This window comes from Oncorhynchus clarkii, chromosome 11 (genome assembly GCF_045791955.1).
Source record: "Oncorhynchus clarkii lewisi isolate Uvic-CL-2024 chromosome 11, UVic_Ocla_1.0, whole genome shotgun sequence".
Taxonomy (NCBI): domain Eukaryota; kingdom Metazoa; phylum Chordata; class Actinopteri; order Salmoniformes; family Salmonidae; genus Oncorhynchus; species Oncorhynchus clarkii.
Window position 1 is genome coordinate 16,797,883 of NC_092157.1, and position 26,480 is coordinate 16,824,362.

Here is a 26,480-nt window from a genome sequence, read left to right on the forward strand (position 1 = left end):
AACACAGAGGCCCCACAAGGGTAGGTGCTCAGCCCCCTCCTGCGCAATAGCGCCTCTTCAACCTCAAGAGGCTGAAGAAATTTGGCTTGGCACCTAAAACCCTCACAAACTTTTACAGATGCATAATTGAGAGCATCCTGTCTGGCTGTATCTCTTTCTGGTACGCCAACTGCCCGCAACCGCAGGGCTCTCCAGAGGGTGGTGCGGTCTGCCCAATGCATCCCCGGGGGCAAACTACCTGCCCTCCAGGACACTTACAGCACCTGATGTCACAGGAAGGCCAAAAATATTATCAAGGACAACAACCACCCGAGCCACTGCCTGTCCACCCCGTTATCATCCAGAAGGCAAGGTCAGTACAGGTGCATCAAAGCTGCTCCTGAGCGACTGAAAAGCAGCTACTATCTCAAGGCCATCAGACTGTTAAATAGCCATTACTAGGCGACTTCCACCCGGTTATGTAACCCTGCACCTTAGAGGCTGCTGCCCCATATACATAGACTTGAAATCACTGGCCACTTAATAATGGAACACCAGTCACTTTAATAATGTTTACGTATTTTTGCTATACTCATCTCATATGTATATACTGTATTCTATTCTACTGTATTTTAGTCTATGGCACTCTGACATTGCTCATCCTAATATTTATATATTCCTTAATTCCATTATTTTACTTTTAGATTGTGTGTATTGTGTGTATTGTTAGATATTACTGCACTATTGGACCTAGAAACACAAGCATTTCACTAGATCCTCAATAACATATGCTAAATGTGTATGTGACAAATACATTGATTTGATTTAATCTATTCAACAAGCTATAGTGGATGTTGAAAGATGGTCGATTGACTGGGGTTTTAAACTGTCAGTCTTGTTGTATGTTCTTCTCAAAGAAAAAGTTGCTAATAATATACAGTTGTTTCTGTATGGACAGCCTATGGGGAGGGAGACTAAGTATAAATATTTGGGTCTATGGTTCAATGGGAAAATTACATGGAAAGATCATGTCATAAATGTTGAAACAACGTGTAAGCAGGTCGTGAATCTTATCCGCTCGGTCTCTGGATATGAATGGGGTGCTGACAGACACTCGTTGATTGATGTTTATAGAGCTCTGATCAGGATGACAATTGATTACAGGTGTATAGTTTATGGAACAGCGGCAAAAACTTGGCTTCAGAGGCTGGACAGAATCCAATATATAGCTTTAAGGATATGTATTGGTGCATTTAAATCAACATATGTGCCTTACTAGTGGAGGCAGGTGAAACAACAAGGGCCTTTGGATGTATGGCGTAAAAAAGTGTCATTAGCTAATTTTGCACGCCCAATTTTTCAGTTTTTGATTTGTTAAAAAAGTTTGAAATATCCAATAAATGTCGTTCCACTTCATGATTGTGTCCCACTTGTTGTTGATTCTTCACAAAAAAATACAGTTTTATATCTTTATGTTTGAAGCCTGAAATGTGGCAAAAGGTCGCAAAGTTCAAGGGGGCCGAATACTTTCGCAAGGCACTGTATAATTGATATTAATGTTCCACTGGGTAGAGGTGAGGCCAAATGTAAGATCAGAGCCATTTTGATAGATGTGTGGCAGAAGAGATGGCCCAAGGGCCGGCATTTCCAGTGCATCGGAAAGTATTCAGACCCCTTGACTTTTTCCACATTTGTTACGTTACTGCCTTATTCTTAAATATATTTTTTTACATTTTCCTCAATCTACACACAATAACCCAAAATGATCATGTGAAAACAGATGTTTTAATTTTTTTGCAAATGTCTTAAAAAAAAAATAGAAATAACTTATTTACATAAGTATTCAGACTCTTTGACATGAGACTCGAAATTTAGCTCAGGTGCATCCTGTTTCCATTGATCATCCTTGAGATGTTCCTACAACTTAATTGAAGTCCACCTGTGGCAAATTCAATTGATTGGACATGAGGTCCCATAGTTGACGGTGCATGTCAGAGCAAAAACCAAGCCATGAGGTCGAAGGAATTGTCCATGGAGCTCCAAGACAGGATTGTGTCGAGGCACAGATCTGGGGAAGGGTACCAAAACATTATGCAGCATTGAAGGTCCCCAAGAACATAGTGGCCTCCATCATTCTTAAATGGAAGAAGTTTGGAATCACCAAGACTCATCCTAGAGCTGGCCGCCCAGCCAAACCAAGCAATCTGGGGAGAAGGGCCATGGTCAGGGAGGTGACCAAGAACCTGATGGTCACTCTGACAGAGCTCAAGAGTTCCTCTGTGGAGATGGGAGAACCTTTCAGAAGGACAACCATCTCTGCAGTACTCCACCAATCAGGACTTTATCGTAGAGTGGCCAGACGGAAGCCACACCTCAGTGAATGGCACATGACAGCTCACTTGGAGTTTGCCAAAAGGCACCTAAAGGACTCTCAGACCATGAGAAACAAGATTCTCTGGTCTGATGAAACCAAGATTGAATTCTTTGGACTGAATTCCAAGCGTCACGTCTGGAGGAAACCTGACACCATCCTTATGGTGAAGCATGGTGGTGGCAGCATCATGCTGTGGGGATGCTTTTCAGCAGCAGGGAGACTAGTCAGGATTGAGGGAAAGATGAACAGAGCAATGTACAAAGAGATCCTTGATGAAAACCTGCTCCAGTGTCCAGGTCCTCAGACTGGGATGAAGGTTTACCTTCCAACAGGACAACGACCCTAAGCACACAGCAAAGACAACGCAGGAGTGGATTCAGGACAAGTCTCTGAATGCCCTTGAGTGGCCCAGACAGTGCCCGGATTTGCACCCAATCGACCATCTCTGGATAGACCTGAAAATAGCTGTGCAGCGACGCTCCTCATTCAACCTGACAGAGCTTGAGAGGATCTGAAGGGAAGAAACTCCCCAAATACAGGTGTGCCAAGCTTGTAGCATCATACCCAAGAAGACTCGAGGCTGCAATCGCTGCCAAAGGTGCTTCAACAAAGTACTGAGTGAAGGGTCTGTGATCAGTTTTTTTTTATTTCTTTATACAGTTGTAAAAAATAAAAAATAAAAATGTTTTTGCTTTGTCATTATGGGGTATTGTGTGTAGATGGATGAAAATACATTTCCTAATAAGGCTGTAACATAGCAAAATGTGGAAAAGTCAAGGGGTCTGAATAATATTCACTATTGGTAACTATCAGGAAATTACACTATACCATTACCATTTAATTGTTAAGTACATATCAGGTACATAGACAACAGTAAAATAAATATGGTCTCTGCCTGAAAGGTTCTGATCAGCTTCAGTAAAATATGACATTTGATTTTATGATTGGATCTGTCCATCCTATTTGTTTAGGGAGTTTTGATTAGGTTGCTAGGCAGAGAGAGGGGTGGAGGTATAGAAAGCTGGAATATCAGTTACTCACCCCTCCCAGTCCCAGCTCCCTCCCACTCCAACTATTAATAATAACCACAGAGGTCCGTATTAGACTGAACACTGAGTTATTCATATGATTTACCATTATAATAAAAGATCCATACACCAAGTGTACAAAAGATTAGGAACACCTGCTCTTTCCATGACATAGATTGACCAGGTGAATCCAGGTGAAAGCTATGATCCCTTATTAATGTCACCTGTTAGAACCACTTTAATTAGTTTAGATGAAGGGGACGAGACAGGTTAAAGAAGGATTTTTAAGCCATTGAGACAGATTGTGCCTGTGTGCCATTCAGAGGGTGAATGGGCAAGATAAAAGATTTAAGTGCCTTTGAATGGGGTATGGTAGTAGGTCCCAGGTGCACCGGTTTGAGTATGTCAAGAACTGCAACGCTGCTGGGTTTTTCATGCTCAACAGTTTCCAGTGTGTATCAAGAATGGTCCACCAGCCAACTTCACACTACTGTGGAAAAGCATTGGAGTCTACATTGGCCAGCATCCATGTGGAACGCTTTCGACACTTTGTAGAATCCATGCCCCGATAAATTGAGGCGTTCCTAATGTTCTGTACACTCATAGTATGCTCATACTGCTGCACACGCACGCGTGCCCACGCACACTCACAGTTACAGAGGAAAGACCCTTTATACACACACACAGTTTTAGAGCATCTAACAATCTCAATTTGAGATGTCAATTATCTAATTTCCAACATCTGTGCAGAAATGACACTTCCTTCCTGGGGGGGTTAGTCAATCTAATTCCCCTATCTCCACTGAGGAACCTATAGGTCCGTTTTTCCTACTCAATGCACATGACTGTTGTGTAAGCATTTCTGTGTCAGTTACATAAAGATGTATAGAGGACTCTAGTGCCCAAAAGTCAGTTGTAGCATAGTCAGCACCGGAGGCCATTTTGAAGTAGTCAACTGGGTGGGACTTCCTATGGTTGAAGGAAGGATCACATAATTTCATCCAGGTTATGACGAGGGGGGGATCAGCCAATGAATTATAATTGAGAGCAAACATTCCAGACTGCAGGTGGCAGTAAATCGCCAACCTTGGCCTTGATACCTTCTCCACCCTCAGCAGGACGGACACAACCAGATGCATCCGGTTTTCAGGGGGAATGGAATGGAAAGAGAGCCTGTGTCATGACTTCCTCTTTTTGATCAAGGCAACACTCCAGCTTAACTCCTCATCCACATTTACTGGATTGGTTGAACAGTGCAAAAGAGAACCTCCTCACACAGTTTTCTGAAGAAAAAAAGAAACGCTGCTCAAAATGTCTAAAAAACGGTTTTCGCTCTGTCATTATGGGTTATTGTGTGTATTGATGAGGAAAAACATGTATTTAATCTGTTTTAGAATAAGGCTGTAATGTAACATGTGAAAAAAGTGAAGGGGTCTGAATACTTTCTGAATGCACTACATGTCCCTCTCCTCAGGTTGTCACTAGTTACCACAGCCACAAAGTCATAATTGGCTATATCATAAAAATTCACAAAAACATATTACATTTTTGGTCTTAATTTAAGGTTAGGCACAAGGTTAGCAGTGTGGTTAAGGTTAGGTTTAAAATCAGATTATAATAAGATAAATTGTAGAAAGAGGCAGAGTTTATGACTGTGGCAACTAGCGATGAGAAACAAAATTGCCCTTTGACCCATAAAGTCCGCCATGACGGATTTTCAGTGATTTTGAATAAAAACACAAAATGCTACTCCTCAGGCGCATATTGACCAATCTTTTTTCACAACGTAAAGATTTTACAGGCTAGCATCTCAAACAACATGGCCGCTGACCGATAAATACTGACCAATAAAAACATTCAGATGGGTGTGACCTGGCACATAAAAGCATATAAATCAGACATGCATATTCGTACTGAAACAAAACTTGGTACACATGTTCCAAACACTAGTCAAGACTCAACATTTGCAAGCACATTCAGATTGACCACACGGTGGCGCTATAACCGACACGTTTATATCTCTTGATCTGTTTGACTGAGAGTGATGGAATTTGGCACACATGCTCAGGGATGAGTCTAGCTTACCGGTAATGTACGGTTCAGTTTGGCCGAATGGTGGCGCTGTTGGACAGGAAAAACATTAATGCAAGCTCATTGGCTTATAGCAGCAATATTGTTTGAGCTTGTCCTAGAAAATCTTGCGTTTAAAAACATGGGTGTATACAGTGCCTTCGGAAAGTATTCAAACCCCTTGACTTTTCCACATTTTGTTAGGTTACAGCCTTATTCTAAAATAGATTTTTTTCCATCAATCTACACACTATACCCCATATTGACAACGCGAAAACAGGTTTAGAAATTTGCTAATTTATAAAAAAAATAAAACTGAAATATCACAGTTGAAGCACCTTTGGCAGCGATAACAGCCTCGAGTCTTCTTGGGTATGACGCAACAAGCTGGGCACACCTGTATTTGGGATGTTTCTCCCATTCTTCTCTGCAGATCCTCTCAAGCTCTTTCAGGTTGGATGGGGTGCATTAATACACAGCTTTTTCAGGTCTATCCAGAGATGTTCGATTGGGTTCAAGTCCGGGCTCTGGCTGGGCCACAAGGACATTCAGAGACTTGTCCCAAAGCCACTCCTGCGTTGACTTGGCTGTGTGCTTAGGGTCGTTGTCCTGTTGGAAGGTGAACCTTCACCCCAGTCTTGAGGTCCTGAGGTCTCTGGAGCAGGTTTTATCAAGGATCTCTCTGTACTTTGCTCCGTTCATCTCTCCCTCGATCCTAACTAGTCTCCCAGTCCCTGCCTCTGAAAAACATCCCCACAGCATGATATTGCCACCACCATGTTTCACCGTAGGGATGGTGCCATGTTTCTTCCAGACATGACACTTGGCATTAAGGCCAAAAGGTTTAACTTGGTTTCATCAGACCAGAGAATCTAGTTTCTCATGGTCTGAGAGTCTTTATGTGCCTTTTGGCAAACTCCAAGCGGGCTGTCATGTGCCTTTTACTGAGGAGTGGCTTCCGTCTGGCCACTCTACCAAAAAGGCCTGATTGGTGGAGTGCTACAGAGATGGTTGTCCTTCTGGAGCTCTGTCAGGGTGACAATAGGGTTCTTGGTCACCTCCCTGACCAAGGCCCTTCTCTCCAGATTGCTCAGTTTGGCTGGGCGGCCAGCTCCAGGAAGAGTCTTGGTGGTTCTTAACTTCTTCCAATGAAGAATGATGGAAGCCACTGAGTTCTTGGGGACCTTCAATACTGCAGAAATGTTTTGGTACCCTTCCCCAGATCTGTGCCTCAACACAATCCTGTTTCAGAGCTCTACGGACAATTCCTTCGACATCATGGCTTGGTTTTTGCTCTGACTTGTACTGTCAACTGTAGGGCTATGTAGACAGGTGTGTGTCTTTCCAAATCATGTCCAATCAATTGAATTTACCACAGGTGGACTCCAAACAAGTTGTAGAAACATCTCAAGGATGATCAGTGGAAACAGGATGAACCTGAGGTCAAATTCAAGTCTAATAGCAAAGGGTATGAATACTTATGTAAATAAGGTTTCCTTTTTGGGCAAGCAAAAGTTTCTTTAAACCTGTTTTTGCGTTGTCATTATGGGTTATTGTGTGTGGATTGATGAGGATATATATATGTTTTAATACATTTTAGATTAAGGCTGTAACGTAACAAAATGTCAAGGGGTCTGAATAGTTTCCGAAGGCACTGTAAAGGGAATGTACTAAATTTGGTGCAGATCGGTCCAGCTGTTCTCGAGATGAAAGCGTTTAAAATAGTCAACATCATTACATATGGTCCAAAATGTGTCCGATTTGTCCTGATTGGGGCACATTGGGTGAACAGCTTGAACCCTGGCATTACCTAGTTAAATTAATGTTAAACAAAAAATAAATAATTTGCTGCTTGCAGCTTTAATTATTTGTTGCAATTGCTATTAATATGATTACTACCCTCATTATTATTGCTCTATTACAAACATTCTAGTATATTCCTGTCTTTGACCATCTTTGGTATATGTTTACATTGACAATGTAAGTGTTTACTTTCCATGTCAATATAATATATTGACTTGAGAGAACACTTATGTAACCAAGGGAACCAGTTTGAATTGTATTCTCGCGAGATGTGAGCAACAGCGCCCTCTGTTTGATTGCCTACGGACGGGGGAAGAAAAGGGAGGGGCGAAGAACCTCCGCGGCTAGCGATAGCAGCAGGCTACACAAACCTATTCCAATATTAGCTACTCCAATAATACACAGGAGTGTTCTTCGAACGCCGACAGAGGACTTCGTAACACCGACTGCTTTTCTGCTCATACCCAACCGGAGAGGTGGTAAAAAACGAGGGACTAACTCCAAAAAGAGGAAAAGCGGCCTATTTTTGTTCCTGATGCCGCCGCTCCAAACTGGCGCGGCTGGCGTAAATATACTCCGGTGCTCTCACGGGCGCTTATTTTACTTCAACAAAGGTTTCCATACTGTCTTTCCATCTCCACTACCTCTTCCAGTATACCCCCTCTTATTAGCTATCCTGCGCTAACTGGCTTTACCTTTAGCTCAGTGCGCTAGCAGGAGCCAAGACGGCCTGTTTTGTTTTCGCGGCGTAGCCGCCATGAACCACAGACAACAACAGAATCTGTGTTGCTCGCTAACATTAGCTATCCCTGCCTATTTGCCCCGAATATGCAGGCCAAAAGGAGAGGAGCCAACTTTAGCTAAGAATGCGAATAATAAAACTGCGAATAAGGATGGTGGAAGGAGGGAGAATGAACGAATAAGTTATAACTATTAACATTAACAAAGCAGCTATTTTTGAATTTGGTACGAAGGTGGCTAGCAGTGTATAATTGGAGGCCGGAGAAGGAGAAAGAGCGCCACCGACCACACCAGTGACTGTATTGTTGTCGAATAACCAGCGAGGTCTGCTCGCACCACGGATTTCGTGGAAGACATGCGAACGGACTTTGATTAATTTATTCAATTTTGAAAACATTTTTGCTCCAGATTTATTTTTATATAGCTAGCTATGCTATTAATGGGATTTACAGATTTATTTTTATGCCATGATGATCATTTGGGCATATTTTGTGCCATGGAAAAGGGGGAAGCGATAGTCTTAAAGATGGATTGGTTGTGATTATGAACACAGTAATGTAATGTTCAACCCGTACTACCAGATCATATACTTCATGTGTGTGTGTTTTGTAGTTGTGATTTGCTGCATCACACATCAATTTGCCTATTTGGTGCATATAATATACCTTAGCCAAAATAGTGCTGGTGTCAAGCTAAACTAAGTTAGCAGCTAACTACATCACCCATCTATGCCCTCGACACAGCTCGCCTGCTCCCCGCCTCCTTTGGCCAATAATAAAACGGACAAAAAGAAAGTCGCGAGCCCCATCCCCGCTTAACGGGAGCCACGGGACTTTCGTTGAGGTCGGACTTGTGCGTTTGTTTTGCTTTTTTCTCGGACTGGATGTTTCTGTCTCTTGGCTGTTGAGATGAACCCGGTGAATGCCACCACACTGTACGTGTCCGCGTGTCGTTCGGTGCTGCAGTGCGACCCTCGCGACCCACGGGCCCTGGCGGAGCTCTACAAGCTGCTCCCGTTCTTCCGCCAGTCGCTGTCCTGCCTCGTGTGTGGTAGGTGCACTGGTATTATTATTTTAACAGTCTCGGTTCCCCTGTAGATATCCAGCTAGCTGCAATAGCTAACTAGCCTAGCTCTCCCCGCCATGACACACCCCCATTTCTATTGAATGTCGGAGCAACTATTTAGCCGATGGCGTAGAGCTGTCTAGCTTCGCAAGCTAGCTACTGCACATTTCACCATGATCCAATAAAATGTATCTCATAGCTATACACACTGATCCAGGGTGGCTAATTTGACCGGTTTGTTTGCATGAGTTAGCTATTGAACTGGTTAGTTCCGCATTCATCATAGCTAGCTAACCTCCCTTCTCCGCCTCCATATGTAACTAAATCACTTTCAGACAGGTGCATGTAGGCAGAAGAGGTGTCTCCCCCCCCAAAATGTATTCATTAAGCATCCATCGTGTGTGCGCAGTCTTTAAAAATGCATCTCTAGATTAACCCCCAGTGCGGAGCAGATGCAGGAGCGCGGTATAGACTACTAGTGCTGTGTGTTTTCTCCTTTTTTTTTTTTTTTTGGAACGGTTGCCTAAGCATAGATATAGCCTTCCCCGTCACTGTTACAAATTATTAATGAGTATGATGTTCATTCAATGGGGTGATGTTTTCCCCTGTTGCTCCAGTCCTCACACGCAATGTTTACTTTGACAGGTGCATAGTAGAATACGTATTTTGTTGTGTGTAGGCAGCGACTCGGGTAACTGCCAAAATAAAGCAAACGCCAACAGTGTCTTAATAGGGGGTTGGGCCGACACGAGCCAGAACGGCTTCAATGCATCGTGGCATATATTCTACAAGTATCTTCAAATCAAATTTTATTCGTCACATACACATGCTTAGCAGATGTTAATGCGAGTGTAGCGAAATGCTTGTGCTTCTAGTTCCAACCATGCAGTAATATCTAACAAGTAATCTAACAATTTCACAACTACCTTATACACACAAGTGTAAAGGAATGAATAAGAATATGTACATATAAATATATGGATGAGCGCTGGCCGAAAGGCATAGGCAAGATGCAGTAGATGGTATAGAGTACAGTATATACATATGAGATGAGTAATATAGGGTATGTAAACATGATATAAAGTGGCATCTTGAACTCTATTGGAAGGATGCAACACCCTCTTCCACGAGAAATTACATAGTTTAGTGTCTTGTTGATGGTGGTGGAAAACACCAAGGCACTGCTCCTTAATATCCCATAAGTATTCAATTAGGTTGAGATGGCATATGGTTTACATCAAACAATTCAGTGACCACTCCTGCCCTGTGGGTAGACAAAATAATGGCATCCTGGCATTTTTATACATTACCCTATGCATGATTGTATGTTAATTGTCAAATGTATTATTATTATTTTACCTTTATTTAACCAGGTAGGCCAGTTGAGAACAAGTTTTTCGTTTACATTAAACCAGGGACCACACCAGTGTGGAAGCACCTGCTTTCAATATATTTTGTAGCTCTCATTTACTCAAGTGTTTCCTTTATTTTGTCAGATACCTGTACATTTGATTTTTGGTGCCATAAAACTGCAGTCTTGTTTAAACTTTTTGTTGCACACTTTCATGATACTTTTTCATTTTAGAGTATATTAATGAATTGTGTGTGTGTGAAGAGTAGAGGATGCATCCTAGTCTGTCCTGTATCTAAGGCATGTTTGTTGTCCTTTATAAATGGAACTCCCTTCATCCCTCCCACAAGCCCCCTCAGCTGCCGTCCCTAACAACCGGCGTAGCTAAGGAAGCTGCTTTCAAAGCACAGCTGTCATCAAGCCTTGCAGAGGCAGTCGGTCTTGAGCAGCCTCTTAATTTTACCTTTTATAAATGGTTGAAATAAGCATACAGAATAGGAACCCTCCACACTTACTAACTTGAATCATGTTAAACTACACAGAACAAAAATATATAAGCACATGTAAAGTGTTGGTATCATGTTTCATGGGCTGATATAAAAAATCCCAGAAATGTACCATACGCACAAAAAAATGTATTTCTCTCAAATATTATGCACAAATTTGTTTTCGTCCTTGTTAGTGAGCATTTATCCTTTGCCAAGATAATCAATCCACCTGACAGGTGTGGCATATTAGAAGCCGATTAAACAGCATGATCATTGCACAGGTTCACCTTGCGCTAGGGACAATAAAAGACAACTTTAAAATGTGCCGTTTTGTCACACAACACAATGCCACAGATGAGGAGTATTTATGTCTGTAATAAAGCACTTTTGTGGAGAAAAACTCATTCTTATTGCCTGGGCCTGGCTCCCCAGTGGTTGGTCCTGGCTGCCAAGTGGGTGGGCCTATGCTCTCCATGGCCCAACCATGGCTGCACCCCAGCCCACTTATGTGTAATCCAAAGAAATCCATAGATTAGGGCCTAATTTATTTCAATTCACTGATTTCCTTAAATTAACTGTGACTCGGTAAAATCTTTGAAATTGTTGCATGTTTTGTTTACATTTTTGTTCAGTACATTAAGATGGCAAAGGGGTTAATTTAAACTTTTATGATTTAAAGTTGTTACACTTAATTGATATGCTGTTGCTTTGTTGTTGTGCTCATTGCATTAGAGTTGAATATTCAGAGCTGAACAGCAATTGAATTAATCACTTTTATATATAGCCCACCTCAATACTCATATCAGTCCACCGCTAAGCTTCATATCATTGACTTGTTATGAATAATTATGGCTCCTGTTTATGGTTTGAGTTGTCATGTTGCATGGACGGGTTATAATGCTGCCGCGGGAGTGATTTCCCTCAATGGTTCCTACCCAGTTGAATAAAGGATAAGTCAATGTTGTCTTGCCATAAATGACATCTAACTTTTCTCCGTCTCTGTCCAGGTAACCTGCTGCAGGACCCCATAGCACCCACTAACTCCCAGTGCCAGCACTATGTGTGTCGGGGCTGTAAGGGCCAAAGGATGCTGCTAAAGCCGTCCTGTTCCTGGTGTAAAGACTACTCCCGCTTCCAGGAGAACAGGCAGCTCTCCTTATTGGTCCACTGCTACAGGAAACTCTGCCTCTACATCGCCCAATCACCGCTCGCCCCGCACATCGCCAGTGCAGCCAGCGATTCGCCCGACCTCCTCGCCATTCTTAATGAGGGCCTTTCATTGGCCGAAAGCGGGCAGGAAGGGGAGGATACTGCGAGCCAGTCTCCCCCGACGGCCCCCTCAACGTCTGGCCTCAGACCTGATGAGGCTCCGGCTGAAGAGGAGAGGCAGGAGGGCCTTAGCCCTGTGGGCGGGGTTAATGGGCTGCATGACTGTAACGGCCTGACCAATCAGGATGTACCACCACCTGTTACCTTAGCTACAGGGGGAGGTGTTCTGAAGCAGGAGAGCTTGGGGGAGGAGCTACCTGTGTGTGTTGGCATGTTAGGTAGTGGGGAGGTGGGACTTTGTGACATAAGCACATTTGGGGAGGAGCTTAATAAACATGGCGGAGATACGCTATTGTTGAGCGTGGAGGAGGTTCTTAGGACCCTGGAGCCCGAACCTGAACCGCCTGACCCCCAGCCAGACTTTCCCTCTGTTCCCCCCCACAACGGATCTTACTGCCATCCTACCCGTGACTCCCCTTGTCTCACCCCCTCCCTCCCCCCAGAGAACATCCCTAGACTTCCCCTGCCTCTCCCCCAGCCCATCCCTGTTCTCTCCCGCCTACCCCCTCGCTGCCACCGCAAGCGTTCACGCTCTGAGAGCGACAGTGAGAAGGTGCAGCCCCTCCCCATCGCCAGCATCCTCAGAGGCTCACCCCTGAGCACCACCAACACCTCTCACCTCCCCAACCCAGCCACCACTGTCAAACGGGAGCCCAAACTTCACTCCGCCATCACCCCGCCTCACCTGGCACCCGTGCCCAATGGCGGGCCTCCAAAGTTGGGAAAGACAATGCTGGTGTCATCCAAGGGCCTGAAGAAGAGCCTGGAGCACCACGGGGGCCCTAAGAAGGCCTACTCCAAGGCCAGGCAGGGAGTCCCCAAGCCCCGCGCTCAGCCCCGTGACCGCCTGCCACCCCACGGCCATGCTCACCCTCTCTCTCACCCACCCAGCCCCTCCAAGCCCCTGTACAAGAAGCCGGTGGAGAAGAAGGGCTGTAAGTGTGGGAGAGCTACTCAGAACCCCTCTGTTCTCACCTGCAGAGGGCAGCGCTGCCCCTGCTACTCAAACCGCAAGGTGAGTTACTATGGCTTTGTCTGAAATGACATTGTTCCCCTGTAGTCCACATGTAGTTCACTGATTGTACATTTTAATAATATGAATATTTCTCCTCCAAGGCATGTCTGGACTGTATCTGCCGCGGCTGCCAGAACTCCTACATGGCAAACGGGGAGAAGAAGCTGGAGGCGTTTGCGGTTCCAGAGAAGGCTCTAGAACAGACGCGGCTCACACTTGGCATCAACCTCACCTCCATCACCGCTGCTGCCCTGCGCAGCCCGGCAACCAGCAACACCCCACATGGCAACCAGCTCATCACCACGGCAACAGGAGCGTCTGGGGTGACGGGAGTGTCCTTCCTGTCCAGTGTGGGGGCGGGTCATGAGGACAGGGGGTTTGATGATTCGCTGGACATGAGGTTCGACTGTTGAAGACATGTCCTCCTCAGACATTATTGACCAATGGGCTGTGAAGAGGGACCTGGAGGGGTGGGGTTAAGAATAAGGCAGCTACTGTGACGGGCGGGAGAGGAAGTGTGATTAAGAGACACATGCACACTGTCCAGCCAGCGCCCGGAATGTGCTTTTGGTCTTACGTACTGATGCTGGAGGAAGAGGGATATCGTTACTGTATGTTCAGAGATTTCATTTTGTGAGGGTTAGAAGTTTTGTTTTGTACTATCAGTGATGTGTAGGGCATGACGTTTCGGCCTGAGATGGACTTGTCGCACTCTTTGTCAGAGGGAGGAGGGGTGGTTCAGTGAAAAGTGAGTGTCCCAAATGGCATCCTATTCCCTAGATAGTGCACTATTTTTGGTTAGGGCCTCAGTCCACTAGATGGGTAATATGGTGTTGTTTGAGGCTGGCCCTGGGTTTGCAGACATAGACTGGCTGTAATTTATGAACTTTTGTTTTTGTACACAGAACTTATCAAATTCCATTTAAAAGGACATTTTATGATATATTTTATAAGTTACATTAACAACAAACATTTGCAGTATTTATTGGAGGTCACCTAACCTAGGTAGTGGTTGGCCACACCCACACCAGCTGCCAGCCTATCAGATCCAGTGTGGGCGGTTCTGTCTAAATTATGTCGCTGTCCTGTTAGTGCTAGTTTCTGCTGTCTCCAACTGTCCTTTGGTTTCATTTTCCCTCTGGGCATTTAAAAACCTGTAATATAAGTGTAACATATTTCCACAAAAAAGAAAATCAAAACCTAAGATGTGTCTCTCTTTTCCACACTCAAACAGAAATCATATCAGACTATTTCAAGTCCAATAAGATAATCACAATTCACTTTACATTACTTAAAGGAAATTGTTTCATTAGTCCACTGTTGATAGTCACAGAATATTAAGCATGTTGGACATTTCAGAGTTTCCTAGTTCCGACTAGCATGTGAACGCACCATAAATATCTTTGGTATGACCCTCTGGTTCTGTTGAGTCAGCTGCAGTCTTCAGTATCAACACTAGTTTGCGATGTTTAGTGATACACTACCTGCACAACCCACATGGTGGCAGCAGAAACTTGTAAGCTTGTTACCAGGAGGTACATGATGTAATGTCCACTCATAACAGACAGCCTTGGCCGAGCTGTTTTGTTGTGCTAGACTGTTACTGAAAGACTAACCTCTGAACGCTTTCAACTGTGACTACTATACAGCTGTGGTAGCCTAATACTATACAGTACCAGATTTAACAAAAAAAAAATCATTTTCCACCATTTAGCAGACATTCTTTTACAGAGCAATTTACAGAAGCAATTAGGATTAATTACCTTGCTCAGGGGCATGTCGACAGATTTTTCACCTAGTTGGCTCTGGGATTCTGGCCCAACGCTCTTAAACGCTAGACTACCTGCCGCCAAAGCAGCTATGGTAGCCTACTCGTGTTGAGAAATGATTAGAGTGCATCCTTTTCATTTGGACAGTGTCTTTATTGTACACACATACTTACAGATTCCGTTCTACATTAGTCAGAGTACTAGTCGTTTTAGCTAGCATTCCACTACTTGCCACATGTCATTTACCAAAAGAGTATGCACCTCTGGCAAATTACACGGAGCACAAGAAGTGGAATGAAATAGCTGAAAAGAGACAGCAACCAGGCTAATTCTACATGAACATGAGAGCAGTTGGACTCGTGCATGAGTCTGATTCATATTGATGAAAGATTTAGTGTGAGTCTCCATGGTAACCGTCGCCTCCACAGCCCACACAAACACTATCTGGAGTCATGATTGTAGGGGCTGTGAAAACAATTCTTCCCCAAAAACATCTGCATATAATTCTCCTCTATTGAAGCGGCTAAACTGACAACCCTATCCAGACCCCTGTCTCACTGCATACTGGTCTGTTTGTATCTACAGATACATCTATATCAGTCCACCTGTCTGTCGGTGGGAGAATCAAGAAATATTTTAGTAAAGTCCTCAACATTACCCATGTCCTAGCATTGGTTCCAATAGCGACGGTAGACCTGGGCTACAGTAGGGCCTCCTGGGTAATGGCCTGAAACATTTAAACTGAAACGAAAGTGAAAAAGTGCTGAATTTAACATGTGGTTGCAGGCAGTGTCGCTCAGGTGAGAGCTTGGGGTTGTGTTAAGAATGTAAAAGTCTACAATCAAGCAACATACATTCAATGTATTTACAGTTATAACACAGACTCACAACACAAACACACCCTACATTCAAATATTACATTGAAACTCATCTCTGAGAGTAAAAAAAAACAGGAAAAAGAGACACTCGTCCTTTTAATATGAAAAGAGCAGTAAGACAGTTATCCACAATCATCCCCTCGCTGATTCATTGTCGGTCAGTTGTCCTGAAGTTCTAAAGCAGACATTGGCCCCCGACCTCACGCCACTCATCTGCTTTTCATCTAATCAGCACAGGCCTGCTGGCTTCAGGCACAGCTAATTGGATGAGCCATGAGGGAAGGCTAGGCCATCGGCACCAGAGTGGAAGATAATAGGATAACCACACCAGCTCTGGTCACGCCTCCTCGCATGTCCAGCCTAGCAGTCACAGAGCTTAAAGCTTTGTACATCTGTACACCCATACAAACACACATACTCACACACAGCTCTCAGAATGATCTGTCTGTCAGTACACACACACATATGGCTCCCAAACGGTGAGTATGCTGGTGTCCGTTAGCCCCAAACCATCCAAGCCACCATATAGACTAACCCCTGACCACTAGCTGACCAGGACAGCCCCGAAAAAGCTGCTCCTCTCATCCATGTCGATGGCGGAGGTGTTGCTAACGGTGACGAGGAGGCGGTCCCCGGTGGCCAATGGGAACAGCCCTCCCTGGTGGGCCGAGTGTAGAGAGAACTGGGAATCCCGGGACCAGCAGGAGGTACGGCTGGTCTTCATTAGCAGGATGGGTACCGGATAGGAAGACACCTGGAAGAGGGGGCACACAGCACCACCACTATACAGTAAGATATAACTGTTGAAACTGGAAAAACGTATTGGACAAGTTCAGATGGCACCTTAATTTCAAACCATTTTCTTGTTTAATGTCTACAAGCCCCCTGAACATGACCCTGGCCCTGTGAACTCACTTTCTTATAAACATACTGCAACATGGGCCTCCCCCTCTGCTCCCTCTCCTCTTCCACCTCTTCCTCCCCCTCCTCTCCCCCAGGGTGGGTGTGTCTGAAGTAGGTCTGGGCATAGATATAGTAGAGTCCTGGGCAAGGCACCACCAGCTCTCCATCAATCAATCGAACGTCCTGAAGGAATGACAGCCCTTTATGCCCCTCCCACCACGAGATCTTCTGCCCCTGCACACGCCGCCCGGGAGAAGCTGTGGCCAGACAGGAAGGAGACAGGTGTTAGTAGGCAGGGTCAAGGGTCAGGATTTAGACAGGGCTGGGTCTTAAGACAAAATAGAATCAGTTAAGAATAATATAGAACAGCTCTAGTGAAGTAATATTTGATATATAAATATATATGCATACCTCACATGCGACCCATAATAAGACTATGTAATTAATATGATCAGAGTATTAAAATATTTATTTGACTCCATAGAGATGAGTTACATAAGTTTATCAAGAAAGGTTGGAGAGTTGATATTATCAAAGGCAGATATTTCATAACTTTGTAATGAATGAACTCACACAAGGCATAAACTTAAGTTACAAGGCATTATTAATCTGGGAATGATCAGAGAGATGGATACAAAGAATCCATGGAAAGAGAGAGAAGTCATAGCCTGAAAGGCCATGCCCCAAGAGTCCCCGGGGTGGAGAAAGAAAGCGCCAGAGTGTATCGCACCAGAGCAGATCAGGAACAAAGAGAAAGAGTCAATGAATCTGAGACTCCTTTATAAACATCTGATTGTTTGGATTCAAAAGCTGAGTTGTTAACCAATAGCATTAGTGTAAAGTTAACATCTAATCACATAGAGCTACAGGATGTTATCACAACAGAACCTCTGCTTCACAAACGTGTGTGACAGAATGGGGGTGTCAAGAGCAACACAGAGAAGGCTGATTTCCTGAGAAGACAATAAACCCTCTTGCCTACAGTAGACAGGGCTGGGTCTTAAAACAGAATAGAATAGGTTAAGAATTGAACAGCCTCAATCCCTTGAATACCTACTGTATTATGGAAAGTGTGCTGCTCTAAAATGCCATAGAGCATTTTACTGCATATATTACCAGTTACTGTAGTGATAAAAACTCAGCAAAAAAAGAAACAGCCCTTTTTCAGAACCCTGTCTTTCAAAGATAATTCATAAAAATCCCCAAATCCAGATTTTCATTGTAAAGGGTTTAAACACACACACACACATATGGCTCCCAAATGCTTGTTCAATGAACCATAAATCGGGGCGGAGTGTAGCCTAGTGGTTAGAGCGTTTGACTAGTAACCGGAAGGTTCAAATCCCCGAGCTGACAAGGTACAAATCTGTCGTTCTGCCCCTGAACAGGCAGTTAGCCCACTGTTCCTAGGCCGTCATTGAAAATAAGAATTTGTTCTTATCTGACTTGCCTAGTTAAAGGTAAAATAAACAATTAATGAACATGCACCTGTGGAACGGTTGTTAAGACACTAACTAACAGCTTACAATTAATGTCACAGTTATGAAAACGCAGGACACTAAAAAGGCCTACTGATTCGGAAAAACACCAAAATAAAGATGCCCAGGGTCCCTGCTCATCTGCGTGAACGTGCCTTAGGCATGCTGCAATGAGGCTTGAGGACTGCAGATGTGGCCAGGGCAATAAATTGCAATGTCCGTACTGTGAGACGCCTACGACAGCGCTACAGGGAGACAGACAGCTGATCGTCCTCGCAGTGGCAGACCACGTGTAACAACACCTGCACAAGATTGGTACATCCGAACATCACACCTTCGGGACAGGTACAGGATGGCAACAACAACTGCCCGAGTTATGCCAGGAACGCACATCAACCTCCATCAGTGCTCAGACTGTCCGTAATAGGCTGAGAGAGGCTGGACTGGCTTGTAGGCCTGTTGTAAGGCCGGCAGACATCACCGGCAACAACGTTGCTGGACCAGACAGGACCAGACAGGACTGGCAAAAAGTGCTCTTCACTGACGAGTCGCGGTTTTGCAATGACTGAGCTTGTTGTCATTGCAGGCAATCTCACCATTGCTGGACCAGACGTTACCGGGAAGACATCCTCCCTCATGTGGTACCCTTCCTGCAGGCTCATTCTGACATGACCCTCCAGCAATAATAAATAATAAACTCAGTTGACAGTGAGAGGACGTTTCTTTTTTTTCTGAGTTTTTATAATCACTTTGAAGCTCTCCCCTCACTGTGGTGTACACACACACACACACACCTGAAAAACATAGCACACACAAGTGTGAGCCACATGCCCCCAGAGTCTAACCTGCGTTCATCTAACACTCATCAGTATTCAAAGGGTTATACACACACACCCACACACATAGTGCCTCTAGAGTATGAAGGGTGTAAACTAAAACATGTCTCACCTCCTCCCTCCCTCGCTGCTTTGGGAGCGAAGCTGCCAGTGACGTGGGCGGCAACTTTGGGGCGAGAAGAAGCCTGGTCCTCCATTGCCAGTGAGGGCAACACCCTGGACATCTCGTCTGACAGAGAGAGAAAGAACATCAGTTAGTGTGGTCATCAGTCAGTGATAACAGCATAGAACTTGTAAAATAGACAAAGGGAACAAGGTGCTGTTTTGCTCCAGTTGTGTGACTTAGTTCTATAGGTCAGACAGGTAATTACACTATATATACACAAAAGTATGAGGACACCCCTTCAAATTTGTGGATTCAGCTATTTCAGCCACACCTGTTGCTGACAGGTGTATAAAATTGATCACACAGCCATTCAATCTCCATAGACAAACATTGGCAGTATAATGACCTTACTGAAGAGCTCAGTGACTTTTAACGTGCACAGTCATAGGATGCCACCTTTCCAACAAGTCAGTTTGTCAAATTTCCGCCCTGTTAAAGCTTCCCTAGTCAATTGTAAGTGCTGTTATTGTGAAGTGGAAACGTCTAGGAGCAACAACAGCTCAGCTGTAAAGTGGTAGGCCACAGAAGCTCACAGAACGGGACCGGCGAGTGCTGAAGCGCGTAGCATATAAACATTGTCTGTCCTTGGTTGCAACACTCACTACGAGTTCCAAACTGCCTCTGGAAGTAATGTAAGCACAATAACTGTTCTTTGGGAGCTTCATGAAATTTGTTTCCATGGCTGAGCAGCTGCACACAAGCCTAAGATCACCATGCGCAATGCCAAGCATCAACTGGAGTGGTGTAAAGCTCGCCGCCATTGGACTCTGGAGCAGTGGAAACGCGTTCTCTGGAGTGATGAATCACACTTCACCATCAGGCAGTCTGAAGGACAAATCTGGGTTTGGCAGATGCCAGGAGAACGTTACCTGCCCTAATGCATAGTGCCAACTGTAAAGTTTGAGGCTGTTTTTCATGGTTCGGGGTTGACCTCAGTTCCAGTGAAGGGAAATCTTAACGCTACAGCATACAATGACATTCTAGACGATTCTGTGCTTCCAACTTTGTAGCAACAGTTTGGGGAAGGCCCTTTCCCTTTGCATACAGAAATGGTTTGTTGAGATCGGTGCGTAAGAACTTGACTGGCCTGCACAGAGCCCTGATCTCAACCCCATCGAACACCTTTGGGATGAATTGGAACGCTGACTGCGAGCCAGGCCTAATCGCCCAACATCAGTGCCCAACCTCACTAATGCTCTTGTGGCTGAATGGAAGAAAATCTCTGCAGTAATGTTCCAACATCTAGTGGAAAGCCTTCCCAGAAGAATAGAGGCTGTTATAGCAGCAAAGGGGGGGACCAACTCCTTTATTAATCCCCATAAATTTTGAATTGAGATGTTCGACAAGCAGGTGACCACTTACACGACATGACCAAAAGTATCTCACCTCTAACTGCTGAGGAGATCTCCCTCTGATATCGCTGAAACAGAGACTGGAGAGACAGAGAGACAAAGAGAGAGATAAGGATAAGATACAGGCAATTTGTTTAACACATTTCAAATAAAAGCACAAAACAGTACTGCACAAACTGTGTGTGTGTGTGTGTGTGTGTATGGGGTCTGTGTGTCTCTGGCCAGGTGAGTACATTCCAGTGCTGATTAAACCACAGCGGATCCCATCCCGGACTGCACCATAAAGACCCCATTGTATGTCTGAAACTCTGCTGAGGGGAGTGAAGTTGCTGATCTTAGGTCAGTTTTGCGTTTCCCCTCCTAATGGTTAAAGGCCCAGTGCAGTCAAAATTGTGTTTTTTCCTGTGTTTTGTAGCATATTGTACAACAGCTGATGAAACTAACACTGTAAAAGTGTGAAAAATGATAGCTGTTATTACCTGATAGATCCTGGTAGAAAATACAATCTATACTGAACAAAAATATAAACACAACATGCGACAATTTCAAAGATTTTACTGAGATACAATTCATGTAAGAAAATCTGTCAATTTAAATAAATGCATTAGGCCCTAATCTATGGATTTCACATGACTGGGCATGGGTATAGCCATGGGTGGGCCTGGCAGGGTATAGGCCCAACCACTGGGGAGCCAGGTCCAGCCAACAATAATTAGTTTTTCCCCACAAAAGGGCTTTATTACATTGGAGGTAGCTTATGGTAGAGAAAGTAACAAAATGATGTGAAAACAGCTCTGTTGGACATTTCTGCAGTCAGCATGCCAATTGCACACTCCCTCAAAACTTGAGACTTTAGTGTTGTGTTACAAAACTGCAAAATGTAAAGTAGCCTTTTATTGTCCCCCAGCACAAGGTGCACCTGTGTAATGATCATGATGTTTAATCAGCTTGTTGATATGTCACACCTGTGAGCTGGATGGATAATCTTGGAAAAGTAGAAAAGTAGAAATGCTCACTAATAAGGATGTAAACAAATTTGTTTTGGATTTTTTTATTTGAGCTCATGAAACATGGGACCAACATTTTACATGTTGGCCAGTGTACACAGGACTTTCTAATCAGCATATTTTGCATGGGTGGAGTTTTGGCTAGCTTGGTGACATAACTAGGCGGTAAATTAGACCAATAACAAAGAGAGTTCCAAACCTCTTTGCCAATAACAGCTAGTTTTCCCCTCCCAGGCAGACCAATCCCAGGCTGTTTTAGCAAAATTCTTACATGAGAAATAGTTTTTGTTAAAAGGCCATTTTTGTTTATTTTTGACAATTTTTATGAAAACCTCTGTAATAGTACATACAGTACTTACTTGTTACCCAGAAATGATTTGATATTGATATAAAAATGGTTGCATTGGACCTTTAAAATTAGGATTAAGGGAGAATAATCTGATCCTAAATCTGTGGTTAATGGTAAATTCCATAGGGAGCACCTCTGTCCTTTTTATTTTATTTAGCTAGGCAAATCAGTTAAGAACAAATTCTTATTTAAAATGACGGCCTACCCCGGCCAAACCCTAACGACGCTGGGCCAATTGTGCGCCGCCCTATCACGGCCGGTTGTGATACAGCCTGGGTCTGTAGTGACACCTCTAGCACCGCTGCACCTCTCGGGAGCCCTCCTGGAAGATCTGGGCCCCGTGCCAGGCAGATACCTACTCGATGAGGATGTGTGTGTGTGTGTGTGTGTGTGTGTGTGTTACCTTCTCTATGAGGGTGTGTAGTTGCTGTGTGACCTGCCAGCAGGGGTCTCCTCTCCCCTCGGTCGGGGAGCGCACGTACCCCCCTCTGAGGTCAGACCGTGTCAGACAAGACACACTGCTCCTTGCAAATGTCTCCTTCATCTGAATAACACACACACACACACACACATTTAATTTCAATAATACACACCATAACACAATGTGTATTGTCGTTGGGGGTACTTGGGGGACCGGAGTTGAGAAACAAAACTGTAGTTTTCAGGGCCTCCCTTTTACACTGTAATGAAACTAATACTGCCATGTTCAAATGGAGTGACTGTCTAAAGTCTTTATAAGTAACATTCCTCTGTATATGTATTTTAGGTTTCAGTTTCCTACTGTATACAGGTTGGTAATGATTAACATCCACAAACACTGATGACAATCACTGAGAGGCAGACAGAGAGAAGTAGAGGGGGACAGAGGAAAGAGAGCTGGGGGAGTGCTAGGGGGAGGGAGAGAGGGGGGGAGTATAGGGAAGCAGAGAGGGAGAGGGGGGAGGGAGTATAGGGAAGCAGAGAGGGAGAGTCAGCATTGTTGCTCAATCATTATGGAAATAATCCAGGTTACTAAAGTACAATCAAATCAAACTGCATTTGTCACATGCTTCATAGACAACAGGTGTAGACTAACAGTGAAATGCTTCCTTATAGGTCCATTTCCAACAATGCAGAGAGAAAGACAAGATAGATAATGTCATAAAAATAGAGTTCAGCTGTAGGAGAGGATAACACAGAAGGCCTAACAAAAAGTCAATCATTTACAGTTTCACTAGCACTTGAACAATGCACTTGAGAACGCACTAAACTTTCCCTGCAAAAATAAGGTGAAACAACAAGCAAACAATAAAGCTGGAAAATTGGCATATCAATAGTCTGAGTTTTGGTTCTCTACACAGAACTTCCTTGTATCCCAGCACAGCACTACAACTCACAAACACTGTTTATTTTACAGAATGCACTGAGCGTTCTCTGCAGTGCACACATATGCAATTTTTATTACAATATTATTTTTCCACCTTTATTTAACCAGGTAGGCCAGTTGAGAACAAGTTCTAATTTACAAATGCGACCTGGTCAAGATGAAGCAAAGCAGTGCGACACAAAAACAACACAGAGAGTTACACATAAACAAACGTACAGTCAATAACCCAATAAAAAAAATCATTTTTTAACATTAAACAAACAATTCAGGTAATTAACTTGCAAGGCAACACGTTTTCCTGCAAAAGCTTTATTAGAGAAAACCTACTTTCTCCAACTGTATGCGCACTGCCACTGCGCAAGACGTGCATAAGCACAAACAACCCGTGTCAAATACATTTCAAATGCTTTCATCGTTGGCCTACATACTTTGTTTGCCCGAAACAATGGGGCCAATGGAATAGTCCCAAAAGTGCAAATGTCAAGCTACATCAAGCGACCTCATATACTTTAATAGTAAGTGTCTGTATACTACACTCCTTCTTTCCTGGTTCTTACCGTGTTGAGGACGTTAGTGAAGTAGAGCACGGTGACGGTAACGGCCACGGTCTGCAGCAGAATGGCCGCGAGCAGCAGAACCCCGAGAAATGTGAAGCCGCTCGAGCCTCCCGCCATACCGACCACCGCCTCGCGCCCTGCTCTGCTACGCTCCGGTTTCAGAACAAAAGCGGTGAAGAGAGAGTAACTATAACTTCTGCCCCCCTTCCTCCCGCACAGAAAGAGAGAGGTAGAGGGAGGAGAGGGAAAGAGAGAGGGAGGAGCAGGCAAGGCCACGGTGAAGAACAAAAACATGACTTGAGTCATGGAGAAGATTTCGGTTCTGGCTAGAGCTGAACCAACACTACTGATACGCAGTTATTATTAGGCTAGGAAGTCAGTCTGCTATAGACTATCTGTTGTTGATCACAGAGATTTAGGCCCAACGCTATAGGTCTATACATCTGCCCTTCTATTCAACCACTGTAGGTATTGCATATAGCTACGTGGCAATAATAAATGTTTATATTATTCCATTGTTCTATTCCAAACGAAAAACATGATTATTCTGTTCGGTTTATACATGGATCTTGTTTCTCTGTTTCTGTATTGTAAACATCTGGCCTCAATCTGTGCTCCATGCATGCGTGTCCCCTGAGAGTCTCGGATTTATTCGGTTTCACTTGGTATTCTGAGTGTGGGGGGGTTCAGTCAGTTCCTTGTTCTTATTAGTTCCAGTTGAAATGTGTGTGTGTGTCTGTCCTCTCCCAGCCAGCTCTGTTTCGGGGACATGGGGAGGTCTGAGTGATAGAGTCATCATCATTATCCCTGCTGAGAGTGGGTGGACAGGAGTCACTTTATCTATGATGTTACACACACACACACACACACACACACACACACACACACACACCACAAGATAACTTTTTTACTCCCCAAATCCCTCCCCCTCTCTCCAATTTTTCAGTTCTTTCCCAACTTTGTCCTCTAAAAATACTCAACTACTAATGCTACTACTACTACTACTACTACTACTACTACTACTACTACTACTACTACTACTAATAATAATAATAATAATTAAGTACTACTACTAATAATAATAATAATTAAGTAATACTACTACTACTACTAATAATAATAATAATAATACTGTACTACTACTACTACTACTAATAATACTGTACTACTACTACTAATAATACTGTACTACTACTACTAATAATAATACTGTACTACTAATAATAATAATACTGTACTACTATTAATAATAATACTGTACTACTACCACTACTAATAATACTGTACTACTACTACTACTAACTAATAATACTGTACTACTATTAATAATAATACTGTACTACTACTAATAATAATACTGTACTACTATTAATAATAATACTGTACTACTACCACTACTAATAATACTGTACTACTACTACTACTAATAATAATACTGTACTACTATTAATAATAATACTGTACTACTATTAATAATAATACTGTACTACTACTAATAATAATACTGTACTACTACTACTAATAATACTGTACTACTAATAATAATAATACTGTACTACTACTCTACTCCCCCACTCTCTATTTTCTGTTTCTTTCCCCAACTCTCTCTCTAGACCTTGATGTTGACATGACCTCTTCAGAACTCTCTCCCAGCTAAACAATTCAGTCAACCACACGGCTGTAACACACACACAGACAGACACACACACACAATACAGCTAAACAATGCATCCATGACCATTGCAGTAATATCTGGCACACGCACACTACAGGGGGGAGGAAGGCGGGAGACAATAGAATGGGCCAATTGAAAGATTGGGAATCAGAGAACCGACCAATGGCCAATGAGGAAATGTTGGGTTTTCCAGAGTTCTGTTTTTTGGCATTGTTTATTTTTTCTGACGCCAGGAAAAGCCCCAACTAAAGTTGATATACTGACTGTGTGACTGTATGACTGTGTGTGTGTGTACCTAGCACCATTGTAGTGGGAGCTGCTAACTCAATGCCTCATTTCACTTCAGGAATCAGGCAGTCAGTCAGAACCAACCTACAACGTGGGGGGAAAGAGAGAGGGGAAGAGAGTGAGATACAATATCAGAAGCCCTTTTCTACCTGGTGCTAACATGCGCCCTTTGTCATGATCTGGTCCACATCCTCATTGTGCCCACATTTTTAGACAGGTGTAAACAATTAAAGGACACACGGATTTGATTGTGATCAGCTCATCCTGACCGCCTCCTCAATCAAGTGTAAACATATCTGGATGGTCAAACCATTTAAAATATCATTATACCAGCCTCTAATTTCATTGGCAGGTAGCACTGTTGACTTATTGCATCAGTAATTGTCTTAAAATAAATACATTCATATTTTTTTTAAAGAATATCCATTGGATAATTTGTATACACGGAAGCCCCAGCTTATATACAGTGCCTTGCGAAACTATTCGGCCCCCTTGAACTTTGCGACCTTTTGCCACATTTCAGGCTTCAAACATAAAGATATAAAACTGTATTTTTTTGTGAAGAATCAACAACAAGTGGGACACAATCATGAAGTGGAACGACATTTATTGG

The 26,480-nt window shown here is 43.6% G+C and overlaps 2 protein-coding genes across 2 annotated transcripts; one reads left to right on the forward strand and one right to left on the reverse strand.

Annotated features, from left to right (window-relative positions):
* Nucleotides 1-7,569: 7,569 nt before the first annotated feature.
* Nucleotides 7,570-14,447, forward strand: LOC139420292 (E3 ubiquitin-protein ligase MSL2-like). The gene is made up of 3 exons (XM_071170206.1): nt 7,570-9,045; nt 11,907-13,243; nt 13,345-14,447. Exons 1-3 carry the CDS (start codon nt 8,904-8,906, stop codon nt 13,654-13,656), a joined length of 1,791 nt encoding a protein of 596 aa, XP_071026307.1. The 5' UTR covers nt 7,570-8,903; the 3' UTR covers nt 13,657-14,447.
* A 697-nt stretch (nt 14,448-15,144) lies between these two features.
* LOC139420293 (tumor necrosis factor ligand superfamily member 10-like) lies at nt 15,145-24,563 on the reverse strand. Its single transcript, XM_071170207.1, has 6 exons — nt 23,905-24,563; nt 22,385-22,525; nt 20,660-20,705; nt 19,220-19,336; nt 16,806-17,050; nt 15,145-16,644 (listed from the first exon to the last, which is right to left on the reverse strand). Exons 1-6 carry the CDS (start codon nt 24,208-24,210, stop codon nt 16,435-16,437), a joined length of 1,065 nt encoding a protein of 354 aa, XP_071026308.1. The 5' UTR covers nt 24,211-24,563; the 3' UTR covers nt 15,145-16,434.
* Nucleotides 24,564-26,480: the final 1,917 nt, after the last annotated feature.